The sequence below is a fragment of the Oncorhynchus kisutch genome, linkage group LG2 (assembly GCF_002021735.2).
Source record: "Oncorhynchus kisutch isolate 150728-3 linkage group LG2, Okis_V2, whole genome shotgun sequence".
Lineage (NCBI taxonomy): Eukaryota > Metazoa > Chordata > Actinopteri > Salmoniformes > Salmonidae > Oncorhynchus > Oncorhynchus kisutch.
Genome location: NC_034175.2, coordinates 14602400 through 14628525, shown reverse-complemented (window position 1 = coordinate 14628525; position 26126 = coordinate 14602400). Strand labels below are relative to the sequence as shown.

General features: G+C 43.7%; 1 protein-coding gene across 5 annotated transcripts in view; it reads right to left on the bottom strand.

The window, feature by feature from the left end:
- The window catches only part of LOC109901917 (triple functional domain protein), a 139407-nt gene that overhangs the window by 106256 nt on the left and 7025 nt on the right, over nt 1-26126 (bottom strand). For 4 of the 5 annotated variants that reach the window (XR_004202781.1, XM_031788336.1, XM_031788341.1 and 1 more), the window contains exon 2: nt 22660-22716. The exons of the other annotated variant lie outside the window; for it this stretch is intronic. Coding sequence is in view for 3 of the 4 variants with exons in the window: in XM_031788336.1 (XP_031644196.1) it covers nt 22660-22716 (57 nt within the window). In the remaining variant the exon portion in view is untranslated. The remainder of the gene's footprint in view (nt 1-22659; nt 22717-26126) is intronic. 5 annotated transcript variants of the gene reach the window in all.

Here is a 26126-nt window from a genome sequence, read left to right as displayed (position 1 = left end):
TGCTCTTCACAATGAAACACCCACAGACACATCTTCCATATTTATGCCTCAATTGAATTATGTGACATTGGGCCAGTTACCCCTCACCCACCTTATTACAAGACCCTGCACATTGTAAATATGGTACTGGAACTGACTTTAAAAAAATATTTCTTGCATATGCTATGCTTAATTACTTACTTTATTGTGTATATCATATTTCTTATTGTTTTTCTTCTTCAAATAATACATTGTTATTGATTATTGCATCGTTGGGTTTTGAGTTTGCAAGAAAGGCATTTCCCTGTACTTGTGCATGTGATATTACAACTTGAAACTTGAGACCAGCTGGGTTTAAATAGTATCCCAAATAGTTTTATTGGTCTCTTTCAGTCAAAAGGATCCGTTGACTAGACAATCCATGTCAGATAAAGGGCATGGGGCTAAACAGGGTCAACTTCCGTGCTAGTTCCTGCCCGAGCAATGATAATAAACTGCTCAACATGGGCCACATCTCCAATGGCCCCCTTTTCCCTATATAGTGCACTAGAGCCCTATGGGCCCTGGTCAAAGGTATTGCACTATATAATGACTAGGCTTCCATTTGGGATGTATCCTTGATGTGGACACAGACCAGGAGAAATCCCAATGTCATGATTGAGGAGGACTACAACATTGACAACAGTAGAGATGCTTGGTTAAAACACTATCTGCCTAACAGAGAAACCTTCCAGTGCTCACAATAAAAACACCAGTCTGCATCTGCAAAATACTGACACCAGCTAAACATAGTGAAATAAGAAGATAATGTGAGAGGATGTGAGCCAGGCTTTTAGTATCTCTGTAACAAAGCTGCTGCCAATACTCCCATCAGAGACTAGTACTGGGTCTCAAATGGCACCCTATTCCCAGAGCCCTGGTCAACAGTAGTGCACTATGTAGGCAATAGGATGCCATTTGGGATGCAAGCAATGTCAATTCTAATGCGGGATCAAAGATCGGTCCCAGCACCCCACTGCTCATCACTATGAAACACCCACAGACACGTCTTCCATATTCATGTCTTCATTGAATTATATGACACGGGGCCAGTCCCCCCTCACCCACCTTATTACCAGAACAGCTGGGTTCAAATAGTATCTGTTCTCTTTCAAATCCCTCTTTGAGTGTCTGCCTAAGGTTCAAGATGGGTGCAGTTTGCCCTTTTGGGACTATTTCATTTGTTCCATTGAGCCAGAAAAGCTTAATTAAGTGCAGCTTAAGCATTTGAAAGAAAACATCTTTAATTATTTGTTACTTTTATTTCTTATTCTTATTTTTTTCAGGTATTTTAAATGATTTGTATTTTTAAAACTGCCTTGTTGGTTAGGGCTTGTAAGTAAGCATTTCACTGTAAGGTGAAATGTTGTATTTGGGGCATGTGATAAATAAAATGTAATTATATTTTATATGAAATCCTATTTGGACCCAACTACCTGAGGGGAATGACTGAGAAAGCTCTGCAGGTGTTACTACAGAGGGACAGTTGATATATGACAGACCATTGAGACATACAGCAGGTAATAGACCCCTAAAGGTAACCCTGTCCCAGACAATGTTTACAGCAGGGTGAGGACTCTCCCTTGGGCATACTCATGTCAAGCTCGGTAGAACACTAGGCTAAAGAGCAGGCCTGAGTCGACCTAACAAGGCCTGTCAAGCCATTCACAGACCACCACACATACAAGAAAAAGACCCCAGATGCATCCCAAATAGAAGCGATATCCCTTTATAGTGCACTACTTTTGACCAGAGCCCTATGGGGAATAGAGCGTCATTTGGGATGCATCCTGTCTCTCTCACCAGCTGCAAACCAAGCATGTGATATGGGATAGCAGCTAGCTAGCATACCAGAGGAACAGCCTGAATTCCTGTATTCTAGAAGTCAATTAGACAGCTGTACAATGTCAATGGAACTATGAATTATGAAAACCAACAGATAACAGTTTTGTCAGCTTCTTCCAGTCAATAGAATTGTTTGACTTGACACTCCATGTCAGACAAAGTGTATGGGGCGAAACAGGGTCAACTTCCATGCTAGTTCCTGCCCTAGCAATGAAAATAAAGTGTCCCAAATGGTACCCTTTTCCCTATGTAGTGCACTGCTTTTAACCAGGGCCAATGTAGTGCATTAGGTCCTGGTCAAAAGAGGTGTACTATATAGGTAATAGGGTGCCATTTGGGATGCATCCATAAAGAAGAGGAAAGACAGCTAGCTAGCAGGAGAGTGTGTGTTCAGTCCAAACACCTGCAGGGCTGTGAGTCTGTTAAAACCCTGCTGGTTCCTGTTTACAAGCTTTGGAGTCACAGCTTGCTCCCACAGGAACAACCATGGAGGGCTTTCAATAGTCACACACACACACACACACACACACACACACACACACACACACAGACACACACAGACACACACACACACACACAGACACACAGACACACACACACACACACACACACACACACACACACACACACAGACACAGACACACACACACACACACACACAGACACACAGACACACACACACACACACACACACAGACACACACACACACACACACACACACACACACACACACACACACACACACACACACACACACACACATACACACACACACACACACACACACATAGGTGGCAATAGCCGGCTTTTGGACAGTAATGTTTTTTTTTAAGCCAAATAAAGTCAAATAGGTTCATTTGCATAATTTAGAAATAGCCACGGGATGGTTTTTGAATACTGTCAATACCGTTGAAACTATTTCCTTGAAGATTAGTTTTTTAATAAATGGGAATATTTGTAGCTTCATTTAAGTCAATACCTGCAGTCAACTTGTGCAATGAGTTAGGAGATAAAGAAGATTGCGTTCTTCATTTCACCTGTCACATCATTTTTCATTATGTAGCTTACCAGTACTAGCTCCCAGTCACGTAGTGTTTATTTACAAGCATACAACAACAAGAGCCCGGAGCCTTGTGACTGTTGGCCAGCCAGGTGATCCAGGTGATCTAGTCACAGTATGGAATTGACAACTAAATGTTTGCCAGCTAGATATCTTATAACTATTAAGTTAACTGTTTGAAAATGTGTGAAATGCTCTGCAGTTGTACATTTTGTTTTCTAATTTAGTGTTTAGCTTCTTCCAAAATCATGTTTCGCTTGGTAACAGCAGAGAATCCCCTCCTGAATCAAGAACCTTGCTGTCTAATATTTGTTTTGTGTGAGTGTAGCAAGCTGTGAGTAGCATTTTAGAGTTACTTGTATAACTTTATGAGCTGGGATGTCTGTCCTGCAAATATGAGCAGAAATCTGTCAGACAGCATGAGAGCTGCTGCTACAGCTTCTCAAACAGCTCATTGGTTGCTTCTGGAGTTAAACATGCTTTTATAAGCCCAATCATTGCGTAACAATTATAAATGAGATTGTTGTGTTAACAACAGTTTTGATGGCCACAAAAAAAAGCTAACATTTTTATTTCTCAACTGGTAATTGAAGCGCACTTCCCATTCGCCATTCAAGGGCATACAGTCGTGGCCAAAAGTTTTGAGAAGGACACAAATATTCATTTTCACAAAGTCTGCTGCCTCAGTTTGTATGATGGCAATTTGCATATAGTCCAGAATGTTATGAAGAGTGATCAGATGAATTGCAATTAATTGCAAAGTCCCTCTTTGCCATGCAAATGAACTGAATCCCCCAAAAACATTGCCACTGCATTTCAGCCCTGCCACAAAAGGACCAGCTGACATCATGTCAGGGATTCTCTCGTTAACACAGGTGTGAGTGTTGACGAGGTCAAGGCTGGAGATCCCCCCCCAGAGGTTGCACCTAAATCAACCATTTATTGGATCATCAAGAACTTCAAGGAGAGTGGTTCAATCGTTGTGAAGAAGGCTTCAGGGCACCCAAGAAAGTCCAGCAAAAAGATCCTGCAGGATCGGGGCACCACCAGTGCAGAGCTTGCTCAGGAATGGCAGCATGCAGGTGAGGTGAAGACTTTTGGAGGATGGCCTGGTGTCAAGAAGGGCAGCAAAGAAGCCACTTCTCTCCAGGAAAAACATCAGGGACAGACTGATATTCTGCAAAAGGTACAGGGATTGGACTGCTGAGGACTGGGGTAAAGTCATTTTCTCTGATGAATCCCCTTTCCGATTGTTTGGGGCATCCGGAAAAAGCTTGTCTGGAGAAGACAAGGTGAGCGCTACCATCAGTCCTGTGTCATGCCAACAGTAAAGCATCCTGAGACCATTCATGTGTGGGGTTGCTTCTCAGCCAAGGGAGTGGGCTCAGTCACAAGTTTGCCTAAGAACACAGCCATGAATAAAGAACGGTACCAACACATCCTCCGAGAGCAACTTCTCCCAACCAACCAGGAACAGTTTGGTGACGAACAATGCCCTTTCCAGCATGATGGAGCACCTTGCCGTAAGGAAAAAGTGATAACTAAGTGGCTCAGGGAACAAAACATCGATATTTTGGGTCCATGGCCAGGAAACTCCCCAGACCTTAATCCCATTGAGAACTTGTGGTCAATCCTCAAGAGGTGGGTGGACAAACAAAAACCCACAAATTCTGACAAACTCCAAGCATTGATTATGCAATAATGGGCTGACCATAGAAACGTGGAGGCATGTCTTACATTGCTTCAAAGTAAGATCCGACCATAGAAACGTGGAGGCAATTCTTTTATAAAGACTTATGCCGTGGAACCAGTAGTCTATTTCTCTCATGTTCGATTGGTTTTCAAATCAGCTTTATTCCATTGTGGCCCAGAAGCTAATTGACAGCATGCCAGGGCGGATTGCAGAGGTCTTGAAAAAGAAGGGTCAACACTGCAAATATTGACTCTATGCATCAACTTCATGTAATTGTCAATAAAAGCCATTGACACTAATGAAATGCTTGTAATTATACTTCAGTATTCCATAGTAACATCTGACAAAAATATCTAAAGACACTGAAGCAGCAGACTTTGTGGAAATTAATATTCTTAATTAATAGTCATTCTCAAAACCTTTGGCCACGACTGTATAAGCAATGTTAGGCAGGCTTCAGTGCATCACACACCACTTTGCAATGAGCTGGAGGCAGTAGCTGGTGCATTTTGAAAATATAAACTTAAATGTTTGAAACCTGAACGTTTTACTTCCTATTATGAGGCATGTCTTACATTGCTTCAAAGTAAGATCCGACCATAGAAACGTGGAGGCAATTATTTTATAAAGACTTATGCCGTGGAACCAGTAGTCTATTTCTCTCATGTTCGATTGGTTTTCAAATCAGCTTTATTCCATTGTCTAGCAGTTGAATTAAAATGCTGCCGGTCAAATATCCGGCACCACATTTTCCTAATGAAAACCCTGACACACACATACAGAAACCAACATGCAGCTTCTATCATAAAACAATAACGCCTGTTACTGCCAAATCGTGTTATTTACCAGTACATTCCGAAAGAGTCTTGTTATAGAGGCATCTTCTTTCACAGATGAATATGACATCTTGTGTTACTGTGTGTGTGTTTTGGTAGGTAGCCTAGTGGTTAGAGTGTTGTGCTAGCAACCAAAAGGTTGCTAGATCAAATCCCCAAGCTGGTAAAAAACAGTCTTTCTGCCCTGAACAAGGCTGTTAACCCACTGTTCCTAGGCTGCCATTGTACAGTGCCTTGCGAAAGTATTCGGCCCCCTTGAACTTTGTGACCTTTTGCCACATTTCAGGCTTCAAACATAAAGATATAAAACTGTATTTTTTTGTGAAGAATCAACAACAAGTGGGACACAATCATGAAGTGGAACAACATTTATTGGATATTTCAAACTTTTTTAACAAATCAAAAACTGAAAAACTGGGCGTGCAAAATTATTCAGCCCCCTTAAATTAATACTTTGTAGCGCCACCTTTTGCTGCGATTACAGCTGTAAGTCGCTTGGGGTATGTCTCTATCAGTTTTGCACATCGAGAGACTGAAATTTCTTCCCATTCCTCCTTGTAAATCAGCTCGAGCTCAGTGAGGTTGGATGGAGAGCATTTGTGAACAGCAGTTTTCAGTTCTTTCCACAGATTCTCGATTGGATTCAGGTCTGGACTTTGACTTGGCCATTCTAACACCTGGATATGTTTATTTTTGAACCATTGTAGATTTTGCTTTATGTTTTGGATCATTGTCTTGTTGGAAGACAAATCTCCGTCCCAGTCTCAGGTCTTTTGCAGAATCCATCAGGTTTTCTTCCAGAATGGTCCTGTATTTGGCTCCATCCATCTTCCCATCAATTTTAACCATCTTCCCTGTCCCTGCTGAAGAAAAGCAGGCCCAAACCATGATGCTGCCACCACCATGTTTGACAGTGGGGATGGTGTGTTCAGGGTGATGAGCTGTGTTGCTTTTACGCCAAACATAACGTTTTGCATTGTTGCCAAAAAGTTCCATTTTGGTTTCATCTGACCAGAGCACCTTCTTCCACATGTTTGGTGTGTCTCCCAGGTGGCTTGTGGCAAACTTTAAACAACACTTTTTATGGATATCTTTAAGAAATGGCTTTCTTCTTGCCACTCTTCCATAAAGGCCAGATTTGTGCAATAAACGACTGATTGTTGTCCTATGGACAGAGTCTCCCACCTCAGCTGTAGATCTCTGCAGTTCATCCAGAGTGATCATGGGCCTCTTGGCTGCATCTCTGATCAGTCTTCTCCTTGTATGAGCTGAAAGTTTAGAGGGACGGCCAGGTCTTGGTAGATTTGCAGTGGTCTGATACTCCTTCCATTTCAATATTATCGCTTGCACAGTGCTCTTTGGGATGTTTAAAGCTTGGGAAATCTTTTTGTATCCAAATTCGGCTTTAAACTTCTTCACAACAGTATCTCGGACCTGCCTGGTGTGTTCCTTGTTCTTCATGATGCTCTCTGCGCTTTTAACGGACCTCTGAGACTATCACAGTGCAGGTGCATTTATACGGAGACTTGATTACACACAGGTGGATTGTATTTATCATCATTAGTCATTTAGGTCAACATTGGATCATTCAGAGATCCTCACTGAACTTCTGGAGAGAGTTTGCTGCACTAAAAGTAAAGGGGCTGAATAATTTTGCACGCCCAATTTCTAAGTTTTTGATATGTTAAAAAAGTTTGAAATATCCAATAAATGTCGTTCCACTTCATGATTGTGTCCCACTTGTTGTTGATTCTTCACAAAAAAATACAGTTTTATATCTTTATGTTTGAAGCCTGAAATGTGGCAAAAGGTCACAAAGTTCAAGGGGGCTGAATACTTTCGCAAGGCACTGTAAATAAGATTCTGTATGTCCCTACGTGTGTGTTGCACATCCAGTGGTGCATAGACCTGTGTTAGTGTTTAGATGCTCATGACAGACCTGGGCCCTCTCCAGCTCTACCACTGAATAGGTCTTGACTTGACAAACAAACTGCCAGTCCTCTGAACACACAGACATGACACCAGAGTACATCTCATATGTTTTCCTCTGGATGGAGGGTCACATCCTGTGTCCCAACACTGTTGTTGTAGAGCTGGAAAATCAAACAGTCCTTTTGTAAACAGAAGCCTTCCAACAACAGCCTCTATCTGGTGGTATATCAGATGGCCACAGCATAACAACATATACGGAAAATAGCCAGCTAGAGCCACACTATTAGCCATCTGTATGCACTAGTGAGCCTCCTCTTGACTGAGAGTGTGGACATATTTAAAGCACCACAAAATTAGTAAAAGATTGCACAGCTATTTAGATCATTGCCAATTGGATTTTCTTACTCGGTTCTGCTGCAGATCCTATCCCAAGGACTAATCTGCCAGCTGTTTATTTTGGTCGAGCTGAGAGCTCTCCACTATCTTTTACATTGCAAAACAGGCCATGCAGTGGGACAGAAGCTGTTGTTCCTAATTTTGGATGTTCTGCTGCTCTTATTTGGCTAATTGTAGGTCTTTTGGAGTTAGGTTTCCATTCAAACACAGCGCATAACCACATCTGAATGTGTACTCTGACTCCACCCCATCTTTGAATGGAAATAAGACTACGGCACCACGGCCTGGAAAAAGCCTCTCCTTCCCAGTCACAGTGCTAGACAGCCAAGCATTTAACATTGAATTAAGAAGCTAAATGCAGTGTAAGGGCAGATCGTGCCCCCTTCTTTCCCCAGCATTTACTAACAAATTCAAACTGTCCTCTTCAATATGGCTGCCTGTCACCAACATCCGGGTAACCAGGGCAAAGAGATCTCAAGGATACACATCATGTGGATAATGTGTTTATGTGAGACAGAAAGAATCACTGTCCACATGACCATTCTATAACTGTGTTAAAACCGTGTCAAAAGTAGTGCACTATATAGTGAATAGGGTGCCATTTCAGATGCAGCCCAGCGCCTGGTTCCTGCAGTCCGTGGTCCCTCCTTCCCAGTCCAGCAGGTGTCAGTGCACACTGCCCAGTCAGTCACAGTGAGGGCACAGGCACACCAGGGAGGGAGGGAACCAGCCCCAAATCCTCCATCCGGTCTCCACTGCCCCCAGGGGAGAGAAAGGAAAATAGGGGACAGCTTAGATGAGAGGTCACCTTCCGTTGATTCTTAATGTTATTATAGCTAGTGAACTAATGTTACAACACTCTCAGTGGTATGGTAAAGGTCTGCAATTTCAATTCATATTCATTATACTGGTGTTTTCACTTCCTGACTTACTTGACTTAAACCACCATGGCTCTCCACGTGGCTTGAATAAAGGGGGTTTATTCATTAGACCTACACCTAACATTCCACACACTGTCATTTCTTTATAACAGAGACGATCACCAGCAGAAAGGCACACTCACATCCTCACTACTAGGGCCTTAATGCTACTGGAGGGAACGGACAGGGGCACACCTGCCAGTCTGTCTGTTTAGAGAGACTAGCGAAGAGCTGACACAATCCAAGGCTTACAGTAGAGGAGCAAATATTCATAGGGCCAAAAAACTATTTCAATGGGGATTCTACATTGAGCATGCTTTTCAGTCAAGGAAACTTGACCTCGGGGTGTTTTCGGCTCGAATTTGTTCTTAACTGACTTGCCTAGTTAAAAAAAAAAAAATAATAATAATATATATATATATATATATATATATATATATATATATATGAGCCAGATGTCTATGTGTCAGGGGAGATGTCTATGTGTCTATGTGTCAGGGGAGAAGCTCCAGGTGGTATCCAATTTTAAGTACCTTGGCATCATACTTGATTCCAACCTCTCTTTTAAAAAGCATGTGAAAAAGGTCATTCAAATAACCAAATTCAACCTAGCTAATTTCCGATTTATACGAAATTGTTTGACTACAGAGGTAGCAAAACTGTACTTCAAATCTATGATACTCCCCCACTTAACATACTGCTTGACTAGTTGGGCCCAAGCTTGCTGTACAACATTAAAACCTATTCAGTCTGTCTACAAACAGGCTCTCAAAGTGCTTGATAGGAAGCCCAATAGCCATCATCATTGTCACATCCTTAGAAAGCATGAGCTCTTGAGTTGGGAAAATCTTGTGCAATACACCGACGCATGTCTTGTATTCAAGATCCTCAATGGCCTGGCTCCCCCTCCACTCAATATTTTTGTTAAACAGAAAACCCAGACATATGGCAGCAGATCCACAAGGTCTGCCATGAGAGGTGACTGTATAGTTCCCCTAAGGAAAAGCACCTTTAGTAAATCTGCATTCTCTGTGAGAGCTTCCCAAGTCTGGAATACACTGCCATCAGACACACATAACTGCACCACATATCACACTTTCACAAAATGCTTGAAGACATGGCTAAAGGTCAATCAGATTTGTGAACATGGTCCCTAGCTGTGTGTTGCCGCTCTCCATGTTGTCTGTTGTCTGTAGCTTGTGAGGTGTGGAAACACTTTGTTGCTTTTATGAATTTTGTCTTGCTGCTTTTTGTTTTATGCTGCTCTGTCTGTATGCTACGTCTTGCTTGTCCTATGTTGCTCTGTCTGTATGCTATGTCTTGCTTGTCCTATGTTGCTATGTCTTGCTTGTTCTATGTTACTATTGTCTATATTGTAATTGTTTTTAATAACCTGCCCAGGGACTGCGGTTGAAAATTAGCCGGTTGGCTAAAACCGGCACTTTTACTGAAATGTTGATTAATGTGCACTGTCCCTGTAAAAATAAAAATAAACTCAAAACTCAAACTCAGGCCTGGCTACGTGGCAGAGATCTGAAACAATCTATACATTTTTTGACAACATAATGGTGCAGGCCTGTGTGTATCTCCTGTTTGGAAGAGTCATTACAATTATCTTACAGATCTGTCAGTTACAAATTAAACCATGGCAGTAAATATTCTTACAATCTGTTGAGTCAGGCACCCACTTCTACGCCCTCAGATTCAGGCAGAAGGGCGTTTAAGGTCTGAGTATGTTATCTGTGCCAAAATCAAAACTCCCTCCAAGCCTCTTTATACAGACTAGTTCTGCTTCATGGGTTGTGGTGTCCAGACCAGATGAGAGCCTTGTGTCGTAGCTAGCTGCCGGGATGCCTTTGGATTACCTTAGCCAAGATAATGGTAATAGTGATGGCATGGTACTGGAGCAGGTCCAAGTCGACACAGTCAGAGATTATGACCTCCTCAGAGGAGCTGAGCTCTTTCTGTTCAGTTACGCTGTCCTGCCCTTTGGACAGGCTCAGTCTACAGCTATCGCTCCCCCAGAGGGACAAACAAGCCACATCACACCAAATCCCCACAGCACGGTGAGATAAATAAAGCATAACAACTCTAACCCCCCGCCCCACCCCATCTACGACAATAAACAACACCATTGCCCTCATCATGTCTGCAGCAATTAATTTAAAATGTTTAGAAAATAATCCAAAATAGTTTCTTAGTCATTCAACACATGACCACCCGCTTTGCTTTCAGCTCTGTGACCTAATTTGCCACTAGAGGATGAAATGAAAGGACCCATTATCTACAGGGATCTCTGAAAGGAGAGGAGAGCAATGGAGGACAAACCGTATCAATTGTCAGGATGAAAGAAAGACTCCCAACACCCAAGGAGAACATGAAGACTGACCAGACCAATCCATGTTCCAAACTAAATGACATAGGTCATGTTCAGTAGGGCATACTGTAGCAAAACATTTTGAAATAGAAAACTAAAATAAGTGTTTCTTATTGGATAAGTGCAGTTAGTTGTTCCCCTGCTTCCCTCCGTTTAAAAAAATGTTCTCCCTACTGGAAAGTGACACAATCATATTAGCCTCATGATAACTGAGCTAATCCCATTCTGATGAGCACAGTCATAATCAGCCAGTTGTAAAAAATGACTGGTACAAGGGCAGAAAGTGCAACTAAACAGATGAATCATAGACAAATACATTACAATATCAGAAATAAATAGCTATTTGAGAATGTCCTGATTCACCACCGACTGACTCCATAAATAGGCCAATGTTTGGTGAGAAAAGAAGAGAGACTCACTAACCATGAAACTATTAGGGATGAGAATATCATTCCACAAGGTAGCTACTTACAGAGTCCTGTGGAGAGAATTTGCATGGCCATGTCTCTTTCCTTCTCACACCATTCAGCTCATGAACAAGTCAGGTAGCAGCAGAGAGGAACGGCTCTCACTAGAATAGCTTGAGCTCCATGGACCAGGGCATCAGTGAGGAAGGATGGTGCTTGCTATCTGCTATCTTCTGTGTCCTCCCCAGTGCTCTGTTTGAGAATGTCAACAGGCCCCTGTGCTAAGAGTTTTAGAATAGAACCAGCCAAGCACCATCCAGCTCCCTTTACATTACAGTCAGTGAATCACCACCACCCAACCCAATCTCTGGACCTTTAGAGCTAGCTCTGCCTCCTTATTGGTTGGTGTAGGGGAGGAGGACCCTTCCAGAGGCTGATAATGTGAGTGTGATGGACTAGAACCTCTTTCACACATGCATCAGTGCTCTCTAGCAACAGAACCGGCAGTGCTCTCTCTGAGGTTGTCTCCCGTCCTCTGAGGTGTGTGTGTGTATGTGTGTGTGTGTGTGTGTGTGTGTGTGTGTGTGTGTGTGTGTGTGTGTGTGTGTGTGTGTGTGTGTGTGTGTGTGTGTGTGTGTGTGTGTGTGTGTGTGTGTGTGTGTGTGAATGAGTGTGTGTGTGTGAGGGGAGCTGCGTCTCCCCCTTGAGGGCACTGCCTGCCGTCAGGCTGTGTTTTGTCATCCTCTAGGCAGGCTAGGCTGAGTGCTGCTGCCTGTGAACTGACTGACTCTGGGAGGGACATTGGGGCCATGGACACAGCAGCAGAGATCTGGACAGGTGGCTACATTACCTCTCTCTCTCTCTCGACTACAAAGTACTGTGAAAGGTGTGTTATGTTGTAACTTGTAACAACTGCAAACCAGTACATTAACTTCAGCTAGATCCAGCTTTCCTGGAACAATGTTCCTTTTGGCAGCTTACCACATTAACTCGTCTGCAGTAATCCATTCATGCTGACCACATTGCACTAAAGAGTCAAATCCACAAGCTAATCCAGAGGAAGTGGTAACCTAGTAACATGGATGTGTTTTGAGTAAACTAATAATACACAGGTTGAGGTTGCTGTGGCTGGAATGAGGTGTGATGATGAGATGCCTTTCCTGACACCCAGGGTTAGCCTGGTGAAACCAGACTGAAACAGTGGATAATGCATTGTTCAGTCTGGTTGAACCAGGCTAACACAGAGAAAGTGAGAAAATGAGCAGAGGCTCAGTGGCAGGGTGTATTAATAGGCGACCTGGATCACTACCATGCTGCCTCTCTGTCGCCCTGCCAGGACGCTGAGTCTCTGAGTCTGATCTGAGACCAGTCAGTGTTTGTCTTCATCAATTCATCAGACCAGGACTACAGGCCTGTGTTTTCTCTGTATGAAAATACCTTTGGTTTCTTGCAAGTCATTTGATTACTTATATATTATCATATTTAAGGCTCAGTGGAGTCAAAATACTAGATTTTCCTGTGTTTTATATTCCACACTATGAGGTTGGAATAATACTGTGAAATGTAAAAATATATAATAATGTAATTTTATTGTAATAGCTATTTGAAAAGACCGCTGGAGTTATGGCAAGCCTGGTGACATCACCAGGCGGTCAGTTAGCTAATAGACTGCTGCGTCGAGGCTGCCTATTCCTTTATGATATTAGGTGATGCCTAATGCTGTCTGTAATATGTATGTGAGCTTTCTAAATCCATTAGCTCGATGACAAGGTTGTGGTTGTGCTTTCACTGTCAGTTTTGATTTGCAGTTTCGCTGCTGTAGGTAGGGGTAGCAGAATGCTGTAACAGGCTCTGCTAGCTGGCGCTGACTGGGTCTTTCTCAATATTTGCCACATGGGCTTTTATTCGCATTCTAATTCTGCAGATTAAACTCAGAACTATCCTTCGTCCTGTTCGAACCACAATGTGATTCGTCCTCCTGTTGGATCTCTCTGTCTGAATAACAATAACCATGGCCTCCCGAGTGGTGCAGTGGTCTAAGGCACTGCATCTCAGTGCTATCTGTGCCACTAGAGATTCTGGTTTGAGTCCAGGCTCTGTCGCATCCGGCTGTGACCGGGAGACCCATGGGGCGCCGCACAATTCGTCCGTTTGGCCGGCAAGGATGTCCTTGTTTCATTGTGCACTAGTGACTCCTGTGGTGGGCCAGGTGCAGTGCACACTGACACAGTTGCCAGGTGCACGGTGTTTCCTCTGACACGTTGGGTTGTGTTTCAGAGGATGCACGGCTCTTGACATTTGCCTCTCCCGAGTCTGTATGGGAGTTGCAGGGATGAGACAAGACTGTAACTACCAATTGGATACCATGAAATTGGAGAGAAAAGACAGGGTTAAATAATAATAATAACCATGGACAGGGCTGCTAGGGTTGGCTCAAACAGTCTGACAGATCTTAATTCCCACCGGCCTCCCATGCCTTGGTCTGTTTTAACCAGAGAAGGAAGTGGTTTCTGGAGCTCATTTGATATTCTGTTATACTCTGCTCCACAGAGAGAGGCCAGGGTAGGGAGGAACTAAGGGAGGGGAGGGGTGGGGAGTTGGGGGGAGGTGGTGACACGTCAGCTTTCATTACTGCTCATGAATTACTTCCATGTCCCTTGCGTATGAAGACGCACGGAGGCAATTAAGGATTGGGAAGGGAGAGACTCAAGCAAGCAACTGCTCACAGGCAGCGGCCCGGAAGCAGAAGGGGAGAGGAGGAAAGTGGAGGCATGTTAACTTAACAATTAGCATTAAGACTGGTTGAAATGGAGTAAAGAGCACTATTAGGTGGGCTGTGGGACTGGGTCTGTTGTGTTGTGCTGAAGGCAGGAGAGACAGGGGGACAGGGTAACAGGTAGACAGGGGGGGACTGGGGAGCAGGGACAGGGGAGCATCATACAGGTTGTCACACCTCCTACTCTTAGGGGCCAGGGGGTGTAGTGGTGTAGGGAATGGCAGAGTGGGGCCAGTTGGACCCCCGTGGTGTATGACATGGAGACAGCTGTGCTGGGTCATGCAGTCAGGGGAGTCAGGGAGAGTAAAGGCGAGAGCTATGAGCAGCCTCTGACAGGATCAGTATGAGGTGCTGGGCTTATAATGGTACAGCTTGGATCCTCACAGCAACAGTAGAGTATCATCAACAGCATCATCTTCAGCTAAGGATGACAGCAGATGAGATTTAAACTGAGATGGATGTTAAAAGACTAAAAAAGAGGAGACAGAAACATATATATATATATATATATATAAATATATATACATATATATATTCACTGCTCAAAAAAATAAAGGGAACACTTAAACAACACAATGTAACTCCAAGTCAATCACACTTCTGTGAAATCAAACTGTCCACTTAAGAAGCAACACTGATTGACAATAAATTTCACATGCTGTTGTGCAAATGGAATAGACAACAGGTGGAAATTATAGGCAATTAGCAAGAAACCCCCAATAAAGGAGTGGTTCTGCAGGTGGAGACCACAGACCACTTCTCAGTCCTATGCTTCCTGGCTGATGTTTTGGTCACTTTTGAATGCTAGCGGTGCTTTCACTCTAGTGGTAGCATGAGACGGAGTCTACAACCCACACAAGTGGCTCAGGTAGTGCAACTCATCCAGGATGGGACATCAATGCGAGCGGTTGCAAGAAGGTTTGCTGTGTCTGTCAGCGTAGTGTCCAGAGCATGGAGGCGCTACCAGGAGACAGGCCATTACATCAGGACACGTGGAAGAGGCCATAGGAGGGCAACAACCCAGCAGCAGGACTGCTACCTCCTCCTTTGTGCAAGGAGGAGCACTGCTAGAGCCCTGCAAAATGACCTCCAGCAGGCCACAAATGTGCATGTGTCTGCTCAAACGGTCAGAAACAGACTCCATGAGGGTGGTATGAGGGCCCGACGTCCACAGGTGGGGGTTGTGCTTACAGCCCAACACCGTGCGGGACGTTTGGCATTTGCCAGAGAACATCAAGATTTGCAAATTCGCCACTGGCGCCCTATGCTCTTCACAGATGAAAGCAGGTTCACACTGAGCACGTGTCAGACGTGACAGAATCTGGAGACGCCGTGGAGAACGTTCTGCTGCCTGCAACATCCTCCAGCATGACCGGTTTGGCGGTGGGTCAGTCATGGTGTGGGGTGGCATTTCTTTGGGGGGGCCGCACAGCCCTCCATGTGCTCGCCAGAGGTAGCCTGACTGCCATTAGGTACCGAGATGAGATCCTCAGACCCCTTGTGAGACCATATGCTCGTGCGGTTGGCCCTGGGTTCCTCCTAATGCAAGACAATGCTAGACCTCATGTGGCTGGAGTGTTTCAGCAGTTCCTGCAAGAGGAAGGCATTGATGCTATGGACTGGCCAGCCCGTTCCCCAGACCTGAATCCAATTGAGCACATCTGAGACATCATGTCTCGCTCCATCCACCAACGCCACGTTGCACCACAGACTGTCCAGGAGTTGGCGGATGCTTTAGTCCAGGTCTGGGAGGAGATCCCTCAGGAGACCATCCGCCATCTCATCAGGAGCATGCCCAGACGTTGTAGGGAGGTCATACAGGCACGTGGAGGCCACACACACTACTGAACCTCATTTTGACTTGTTTTAAGGACATTACATCAAAGTTGGATCAGCCTGTAGTGTGGTTTTCCACTTTCATTTTGAGTGTGACTCCAAATCCAGACCTCCATGGGTTGATAAATTTGATTTCCATTGATAATTTTTGTGTGATTTTGTTGTCAGCACATTCAACAATGTAAAGTAAAAAGTATATCATAAGAATATTTCATTCATTCAGATCTAGGATGTGTTATTTTAGTGTTCCCTTTATTTTTTTGAGCAGTGTATATATATATATATATATATATATATATATATATATAGAGAGAGAGAGAGAGAGAGAGAGACAGGGAGATTATACATATCCCTGTCTCTCTCTCTATATATATATATATATATATATATATAACAAGAGAGAGAGAGAAATTGAATATATATATATAACAATATTCAACACTTGAGACATAAACTGAGCAAGTTCCACAGACATGTGACTAACAGCAATTGAATAAAAGTAACAGTCAGTATTTGGTGTAGCCACCAGCTGCATTAAGTACTGAAGTGCATCTCCTCCTCATGGCCTACACCAGAATTGCCAGTTCTTGCTGTGAGATGTTACACCACTCTTCCACCAAGGCACCTGCAAGTTCCCGGACATTTCTGGGGGAAATGGCCCTAACCCTCACCCCCCGATCGAACAGGTCCCAGACGTGCTCAATGGGATTGAGATCCGGGCTCTTCGCTGGCCATGGCAGAACACTGACATTCCTGTCTTGCAGGAAATCACACACAGAACGAGCAGTATGACCGGTGGCATTGTCATGTTGGAGGGTCATGTCAGGATGAGCCTGCAGGAAGGGTACCACATGAGGGAGGAGGATGTCTTCCCTGTAACGCACAGCGTTGAGATTGCCTGCAATGACAACAAGCTCAGTCCAATGATGCTGTGACACACCGCCCCAGACCATGACGGACCCTCCACCTCCAAATCGATCCCGCTTCAGAGTACAGGCCTCAGTGTAACGCTCATTTCTCGACGATAAACGCGAATCCGACCATCACCGCTGGTGAGACAGAACCGCAAGTAGTCAGTGAAGATCACTTTTTGCCAGACCTGTCTGGTCCAGCAACAGTGGGTTTGTACCCATAGGCGACATTGTTGCCAGTGATGTCTGGTGTGGACCTGCCTTACAACAGGCCTACAAGCCCTCAGTCCAGCCTCTCTGTCTGAGCACAGATGGAGGGATTGTGCGTTCCTGGTGTAACTTGGGCAGTTATTGTTGCCATCCTATACCTGTCCCGCAAGTGTGATGTTCGGATGTACCGATCCTGTGCAGGTGTTGCTAAATGTGGTATGCCACTGTGAGGATGATCAGCTGTCCTTCCTGTCTACCTGTAGCACTGTCTTAGGCGTCTCACAGTATGGACATTGCAATTTCTTGCACTGGCCACATCTGCAGACCTCATGCCTCCTTGCAGCATGCCTAAGGCACGTTCACGCAGATGAGCAGGGACCCTGGGCATCTTTCTTCTGGTGTTTTTCAGTGTCAGTAGAAAGGCCTCTTTAGTGTCCTAAGTTTAACTGTGACCTTAATTGCATACAGTCTGTAAGCTGTTAGTGTCTTATCGACCGTTCCACAGGTGCATGTTCATGAATTGTTTATGGTTCGTTGAACAAGCATGGGAAACAGTGTTTAAACCCTTTACAATGAAGATTTTTACGAATTATCTTTGAAAGACAGGGTCCTGACAAAGGGATGTTTCTTTTTTTGCTGAGTTTATATCATTATTATACAATGCAATATTGAACTGGTCATGTTAATGTCTTCACGACACAGGTAGCTTTATCCCATGTGTAACTCTGTTTTTTTTTCGCACTGCTTTGCTTTATCTCGGCCAGGTCGCAGTTGTAAATGAGAACTTGTTCTCGACTGGCCTGGTTAAATAAAGGTGAAATAAATAAATACAATAAGCATTACCAAGGTACCTATTGAGATGGGATGATAATCTGCTAAGGGTCTTCTATTGTGCTACTGACCAACAGGAGTCATCCTGAGTGGCGCAGCGGTCTAAGACTGTATCACATCCAGCCGTGATTGGGAGTCCCATAGGGCGGCGCACAATTGGCTCAGGTTTGGCTGGGGTAGGCTGTCATTATAAGTAAGAATTTGTTCTTAACCGACTTGCCTAGTTAAATAAAAAATAACCTTCAGTGATTTGTGCTGAAAATAATTTAAATGTAATATAGCATTATAATCAGTAATTTGTTGATGCTATTTTCCATATTACAAAAGCTTTTCATTTTCTAAATGACATATTCTGTGTATTGTGGGCAAGTGTAAGCAAAAGATCTATGTGGCTTTTGCAGCATGTCTTGCTGAGTGTGGTGATATTGACAAACTGTCGTCCAGGACGTTTAGCTGGATGCAAACAGAGAACCAAGCTGTACTGCTGCTGTATAAAATCAGATATTTATGGAAATAGGGTTCTCCACCTGCTGTACATTGCTCCCTGCCGCGTAGCAGAGAACAGTGAACACACTCTGGACTCATTCTGTGTGTAAACACAAGACTTAATGGTCCTCAAAGGGATTTCCTGGAATTGCTCTCAGAATAAAGATGGCAGCCAGAGATGTGTCTCTGTTCTTACATTAGGGAATCCTAAAGTCCTGCTGCGCCATCTGAGAGGTATTTGGCTGTATGTACAGTTGAAGTCGGAAGATTACATACACCTTAGCCAAATACATTTCAAATGAGTTTTTCACAATTACTGACATTTAATCCTAGTAACAATTTAATTTGACTGAGAACACATTCTCATTTACAGCAACAACCTGGGGAATAGTTACAGGGGAGAGGAGGAAGATTAATGAGCCAATTGTAAGCTGGGGATGATTAGGTAGCCATGATGGTTTGAGGGCCAGATTGGGAATTTAGCCAGGGTTAACACCCCTACTCTTAAGATAAATGCCATTGGATCCTTAATGACATCAGAGAATCAGGAATCCTGTTTAACGTTCCATCCAAAAGACAGCACCCTACACAGAGCAGTGTCCCCAATCACAGCCCTGGGGGTTCGGAATATGTTTTAGACCTGAGGAAAGATTGCCTCCTACTGGCCCTCCAATACCACTTCCAGCAGCATCTGGTCTCCCATCCAGGGACAACCCTGTTTAGCTTCAGAAGCAAGTCAGCAGTGGGATGCAGGGTGGTATGCTGCTGGCAGTTAGGTCAGATAGGATCACCACTTTATTTTAAGAATGTGAAATGTCAGAATAATAGTAGAGAGAATAATTAATTTCAGCTTTTATTTCTTTCATCACATTCCCAGTGGGTCAGAAGTTTACATACACTCAATTAGTATTTGGTTGCATTGTCTTTAAATTGTTTAACTTGGTTCAAACGTTTCGGGTAGCCTTCCACAAGCTTCCCACAATAAATTGAGTGAATTTTGGCCCATTCCTCCTGACAGAGCTGGTGTAACTGAGTCGGGTTTGTAGGCCTCCTTCCTTTCACACGCTTTGTGATGGCCACTCCAAAACCTTGACTTTGTTGTCCTTAAGCCATCTTGCCACAACTTTGGAAGTATGCTTGGGGTCATTGTCCATTTGGAAGACCCATTTGCGACCAAACTTTTTCTTCCTGACTGATGCCTTGAGATGTTGCTTCAATATATCCACATCATTTTCCATCCTCATGATGCCATCTATTTTTTGAAGTTCACCAGTCCCTCCTGCAGCAAAGCACCCCCACAACATGATGCTGCCACGGGGGTGCTTCACGGTTGGGATGGTGTTTTTCGGCTTGCAAGCCTCCCCCTTTTTCCTCCAAACATAACGATGGTCATTATGGCCAAACAGTTCTATTTTTGTTTTTATCAGACCAGAGGACATTTCTCCCAAAAATATGATCTTTGTCCCCATGTGCAGTTGCGAACCGTAGTCGCGTCTCCTTCCTGAGCGGTATGATGGCTGCGTGGTCCCATGGTGTTTATACTTGCATACTATTGTTTGTACAGATGAACGTGGTACCTACAGGCGTTTGGAAATTGCTCCCAAGGATGAACCAGACTTGTGGAGGTCTACAATTTTTTTCTGAGGTCTTGGCTGATTTCTTTTGATTTTCTCATGATGTCAATCAAAGAGGCACTGAGTTTGAAGGTAGACCTTGAAATACATCCACAGGTACAATCTCCAATTGACTCAAATTATTTCAATTAGTCTATCAGAACCTTCTAAAGCCATGACATCATTTTATGGAATTTTCCAAGCTGTTTAAAGGCACAGTCAACTTAGTGTATGTTAACTTCTGACCCACTGGAATTGTAATACAATGAAATAATCTGTCTGTAAACAATTGTTGGAAAAATTAGTTGTGTCATGCACAAAGTAGATGTCCTAACCGACTTGCCAAAACTATAGTTTGTTTATCAAGACATTTCTGGAGAGGTTGAAAAACGAGTTTTAATGACTCCAACCTAAGTGTATGTAAACTTCCGACTTCAACTGTATGTTTAATGACAATAGACCATGGGCAAATGGTTCACAGAGTAAATGTCTATTGTTGCTACTCATTTCATACTGTATGATCGTATTCATCTCAGTAATACAGTCTGAGGGAGTGTGTGAGCGAGAGCTAGCGAGCCTCTCTTCTCCTCCTGCTTTCAACAGACATGAAAGGAGTGCTCTCATGTTTTAATGCATGGCCTATCCTAGCCCTCCTACGCCCTCCTAGCCCAGCCCTCCTGTCCCAGCACTTCTAGCCCAGCCCTTCTAGCCCAGCCCTTCTAGCCCAGACCTCCTAGCCCAGCCCTCCTAGCCCAGCCCTTCTGCCCCAGCCCTCCTAGCCTTTCTAGCCGAGACCTCCTAGCCCAGCCCTCCTAGCCCAGCCCTCCTAGCCTTTATAGCCGAGACCTCCTAGCCCAGCCCTCCTAGCCCAGCCCTTCTAGCCCAGCCCTTCTAGCCCAGACCTCCTAGCCCAGCCCTTTTAGCCCAGCCCACCTAGCCCAGCCCTCCTAGCCCAGCCCTCCTAGCCTAGCCCTCCTAGCCCAGCCCTTCTAGCCCAGACCTCCTAGCCTAGCCCTCACAGCCCTCCTAACCCAGCCCTCCCATACATCCCATCCCAGCCCTGTCACCATAGCAGGTCTGATCTCTACTGACAGCACAGGCAGAGGTTTGGCAGCGGCCAAAGACAGGCCCTCCTCTGGAGAGCAGATCTTTTTGTGTGTGTGTGTGTGCCTCTGTCTCTCCCACAGGAACACAGAACAGAACAGAGCAGAACTGCTCCTACTGATCCTGATCCACAGCAAGCCCAAATTAAGGGAGAGACAGTACTGTGTTCTGCTGGGAGATTATAGTAAGGTTTAGCCTATACACTTCAATTACACACAATCTTACACTTTATGTTCAAGTGAAATCTTCCAGAAAAAATGCATTGCTATCAGTAAGAAAGACAGGCAAAGAATGATCATAATGCTTGCCTGAAAGACATACTGATGTTCTATATTAGACTGATACAAGCATATCAATATGGAAAGAGAATTGTAAAAGAACACTGCACCTAGTGCACGTGGTAGATTTTTGGCCACCAGCAGAAGGTAAGCTAAAATAATCATGACATAACATAGCCTACTTCTTCTACCTACGTAGCATTCAAAATATCCAAAGGGAATTTTCAGCAGATAGAAAAATGTTTGGTCAACTTTATTGAATAATTCACACATAACCGTTTTCCCCTCTGGCCAACAGTCCATCTTCAGTAAGAGCAGAGTCAGCACATATCCTAATTGAAACTCATTATTAACCCTATATAATTAACTTGGCACCTGAAACACCTGCAAATTAATGTGTAGCCTCTAACATGTTCATCATAGTAGATACAAATGTGTTAAATATTTCACTTCACCTAACAGAAGTGAAGTCAGTCTAGGTGCGAAGTTTGGGCAGTGTGTTTTTAAAACTTAGGCCTTCGGAACATAAAGAACACAGAGAACGTGATGGCATTCAGTTAATAAGCAGGTGACAGTCCGGTTGACCACGTGCCAAATAGTCAAGTGTAGCCGTGTCTGTGTGTGTGTGTCTGCCTATGTCACCTTGTTGAGAAATAAGCAGGTCAGTGACCAGTTAGCCATGAAGAACATTACGGGTGAAAACTCTATACCACATTAACCTTCAAGACTTCATGTAGAGCCTAATAGGAAATGAGTACACACAAGAAAGCATCCATGATGAAAAAAACACACCGATAGGCTCTGATGGCACTGAGTCAGTGATGAGGACCTTCAGTTAAGCCAAACCCTCTGTACTTAACTTTCACTCTCAATCAGCTGGGGTGCACGAAGAGCAGGTCACTGGCAACAGCAGCCATATGAGAGGTAATTTTTCTCTCTCTCTCTCTCTCTCTGTCTCTCGACAAGATATGAGAGGATCTGTTTCTGTTTCTTAACCAAACCTGACCACGAACATGCAGAAACAGGTATCTCAGAGGGTATCCCAAAGCAAGATGTCACGTCATACGCGTAGCACAAATATACAATACATTCCACAGACAAAGCAAAAATAATAAAGTAAATAAATGACCTGCTTGTTGAGTGGGTTCGTCCAGTTTGGGCTCACATTTTGAAAGAGGGAGAGAATCTAGAAAAATTAAGATGAAAAAGAATGGTCAGTGAATGAATTCAGTGGCCTGGCTTTGAGAATCTCTTCTGACCTTGAGCCTGTGATTATTGCCTGCAGATGAGAGGACAAGGAAGAGCTGCTTTGATCCCAGTATCTGGCTAGTCAAAGACATGAAACAGCATGAAACATGGGCTGTGTCACAAATGGCACCCTATTCCTAATACAGCAGTAATGCGTTATACAGGGAATATTGTACCATTTGGGATGCAAACAGAATTGAACAAGAAGCCACCAAATGACTTACAGCTGATGTAACAGTTTAGCTTCCATCCCTCTCCTCGCCCATAACTGGGCTCGAACCAGCCACTCTCGAAGCATCGTTACCCAAGGGGAACAACTACTTCAAGGTCTCATAGCGAGTGACGTCACTGATTGAAACGCTATTACCGAACACCACCGCTAACTAGCTAGCCATTTCACATTGGTTACACTGACAAACTGATACAGGAATGAATCATGATATAGAACTCCTGAGCGGGAATCTGTAGATCTTTCTACCGCCACAGGCCTGAAAAAAATGATATATTTGAATCCGGAATGCTGGATAATTCACCTGGAGTCATTAAAGTTAAACACAGTCTGTCATCGTCTGCTCTGATTTTTACAGTAGCATAATACAGTGGGTTAAGTGAGGCTTTCTCTTCATTCTGACTGAGACTGACTCACTTCTATGCCTATGACAGTACTGTGGTGTTGTGGGCTTGTAACGGATGTCGTCTGGAGATAGAGAGGAGGACCAAGGTGCAGCGTGGTAAGTGTTCATGTCTTTTTTAAATAAACAAACTGAACACTGGAACAAAACAATAAACGATGTGAACAAAACGAAACAGTACCGTGTGGCCCAAACACTCACACGGAAACAAACACCCACAAACCAAAAATGAAACGCAGTCTACCTAAGTATGATTCTCAATCAGGGACAACAATTGACAGCTGCCTCTGATTGAGAACCATACGAGGCCGAACTCAAAACCCAACATTTACAAATATAGACTGCCCACCCCAACTCACGCCCTGACCATACTAAAACACAGACAAAAACAAAGGAACTAAGGTCAGAACGTGACAGGGCTGTTGGCAGTACAGCCCTGTCTTCTTTCTGGGTCATTCGTCTATCAGGATATAGGGATAGCTCCAGCTTAGCTCCACTTTGCCTGCTTCTCAAAAGACAAACCAGCATATGCTGCTGCTAGGGATTAAATGGGCGGCGAACTGCAGTGGCTATTCGATGTTAACATCATTGTGGATTTGACGTTAAGCTATATTAAGCTCACAATTAAAGTGTCTTGAAGACATGTGACCGGGAATGCACATGATGATGATCCGACAGAAACCTCCCAAATCCACCCCCCCAAAAAACTTGCCTTTCTTGAACTAACACTTGTTTATTAAATGTACTTACTATGACTGTGATAATGTGCTTGCTATCATCAGGTGAATGCACTAACTGTAAGTTACTCTGGTTAACAGTATCTGCTAAATGAATGAAATGTTTTTAAAAAAATTTTTAAGGAATGTAAATATAGACTAGAGGGTCCTCTGCTGTGAGATGAAGCCTTAGGTTTTGTAACTGCCATCCTACATTGTAGCTCTGGCATTGTATCACTGGCATCCTACTCTTGCCTATTCACCTAGGGGCTTTCAAACATGGAAATGGCTGTGAGTTACAGTCAATTACACATGTCTAACTATCCACGTGATCTATTTAAACCAGGCGACTACTGGCGGAGTGCAGCACGAGGAGAATCTAAACATGTTAGTGTCTTCAAAGGTGTCATGACGTTGGCCTGGGGTTAGGTTTATGACAGTCATAAATACCTCTTCCCCCTTTTTCCTCTCTCTACCCTACTGATGTTACATTTGCAAAACCCTTGGTTAACATAGAGATTCTGGGAACATCAGAAGGTGGGGGGAAATTAACTATATTATGGTAATCCGACCAATTGAACATATGCGGTAGTACTTAATGAATATGATGTCATGAGACATTCTCATCAATGATAAGATGACATAAACTCTACAGTGGAAAGTCTCCACATCAGAGTTATCGGATTCACATGGAATTGTTGTTCAATTTAAATGTTTGAATATGAAATTATTTGTGATGGGATGAAATGTGATTTTAGCTTCTAAAATGTGAGATTTGGGTTTTCATAAGGTAGGACTCTGCTCAATCAGTGGCCCGCCCATGTGAAGGGACATGGGCTATAAAAAAATATAAAGCCTTGACGACAATGTAACCTCCTGTTCCGAGGATATGAGGATGACTGTCCGATGTAAGAATGGTTCAGATAATAACTACAGAACGAAGCCAACATCAGTGTGAGCTTTGGTTGCGAGAGGTATGAACTTTGAACTCTTATTCACTACAGAAGTGATACCTTCTAGCCGTTGAGTTAGCAACAGCATCTGCAAACGCAGGTTAGGAAGGAACAGACAGAGTATCCCATCTACCACACAACGACGTTACTACAACGTATTCAATTTACCAGCAGAGACATTCTTCAAAGGACAAAGGACTCGGTTGGGCAACACGGCCTTCCATCTACCACCAACCTACCGAAGCGCAGCTCAGAGTAAATATTTATTGCATTTTCCTTTTCCAAATGGGCGGTAGAATGCATAAGATTCTGTATTTATGATAGCACAGCTTCGCCCTTTGTTCCTCAGTCTTCCCGCTCTTTCACTCAAACCCAGCCGTTTTCTTTTGTGTAACCAGCTGTCATATCTGTTCCGCCCGCTAGGGACATTTTCCTTTATGACGTAATTTGTAATCAAGTTATGATTTAATGATGTGTATGTGTAATTCTGTGTGATTAGTTAGGTATTTATTAAATAAATAATTAAACCCAATTTTGTATTGCTGATTCAACTTGTGAGCCAGGGTTTGTGCAGATAACCAAGAATTTACAACTTTCAGATGAGACTGAATTAAGGTGACGATGAATATTGACTGCTATTGATGTAAAATATTACTAGGTCTTTAAGAGTTTATTCGGAAGATAACAGCTCTATAAATATTATTTCGTGGTGCCCTGACTCTCTAGTTAATTACATTTACATGATTAGCTCAATCAGGTAATATTAATTACGTCGAAATGATTTTATAGAATAGCATGTCATATCACTTAATCCGGCATAGCCAAAGACACAACAAAGGGGAGAGGATGTTTCGCTCCGTGTGGAGTTCCTGTTTGACAGGCTGTGCACAGCTTTTCACTGGAGACAAGCACAGGGAGGGCACACAGCTGCAACCACACCACACCAAACATCCCCTAGCTCAGTCCCACTATGGGCCATATTGCTTTGATTCCCAAACTGAGCCCTGTCTGTGTGTGTGTGTGTGTGTGTGTGTGTGTGTGTGTGTG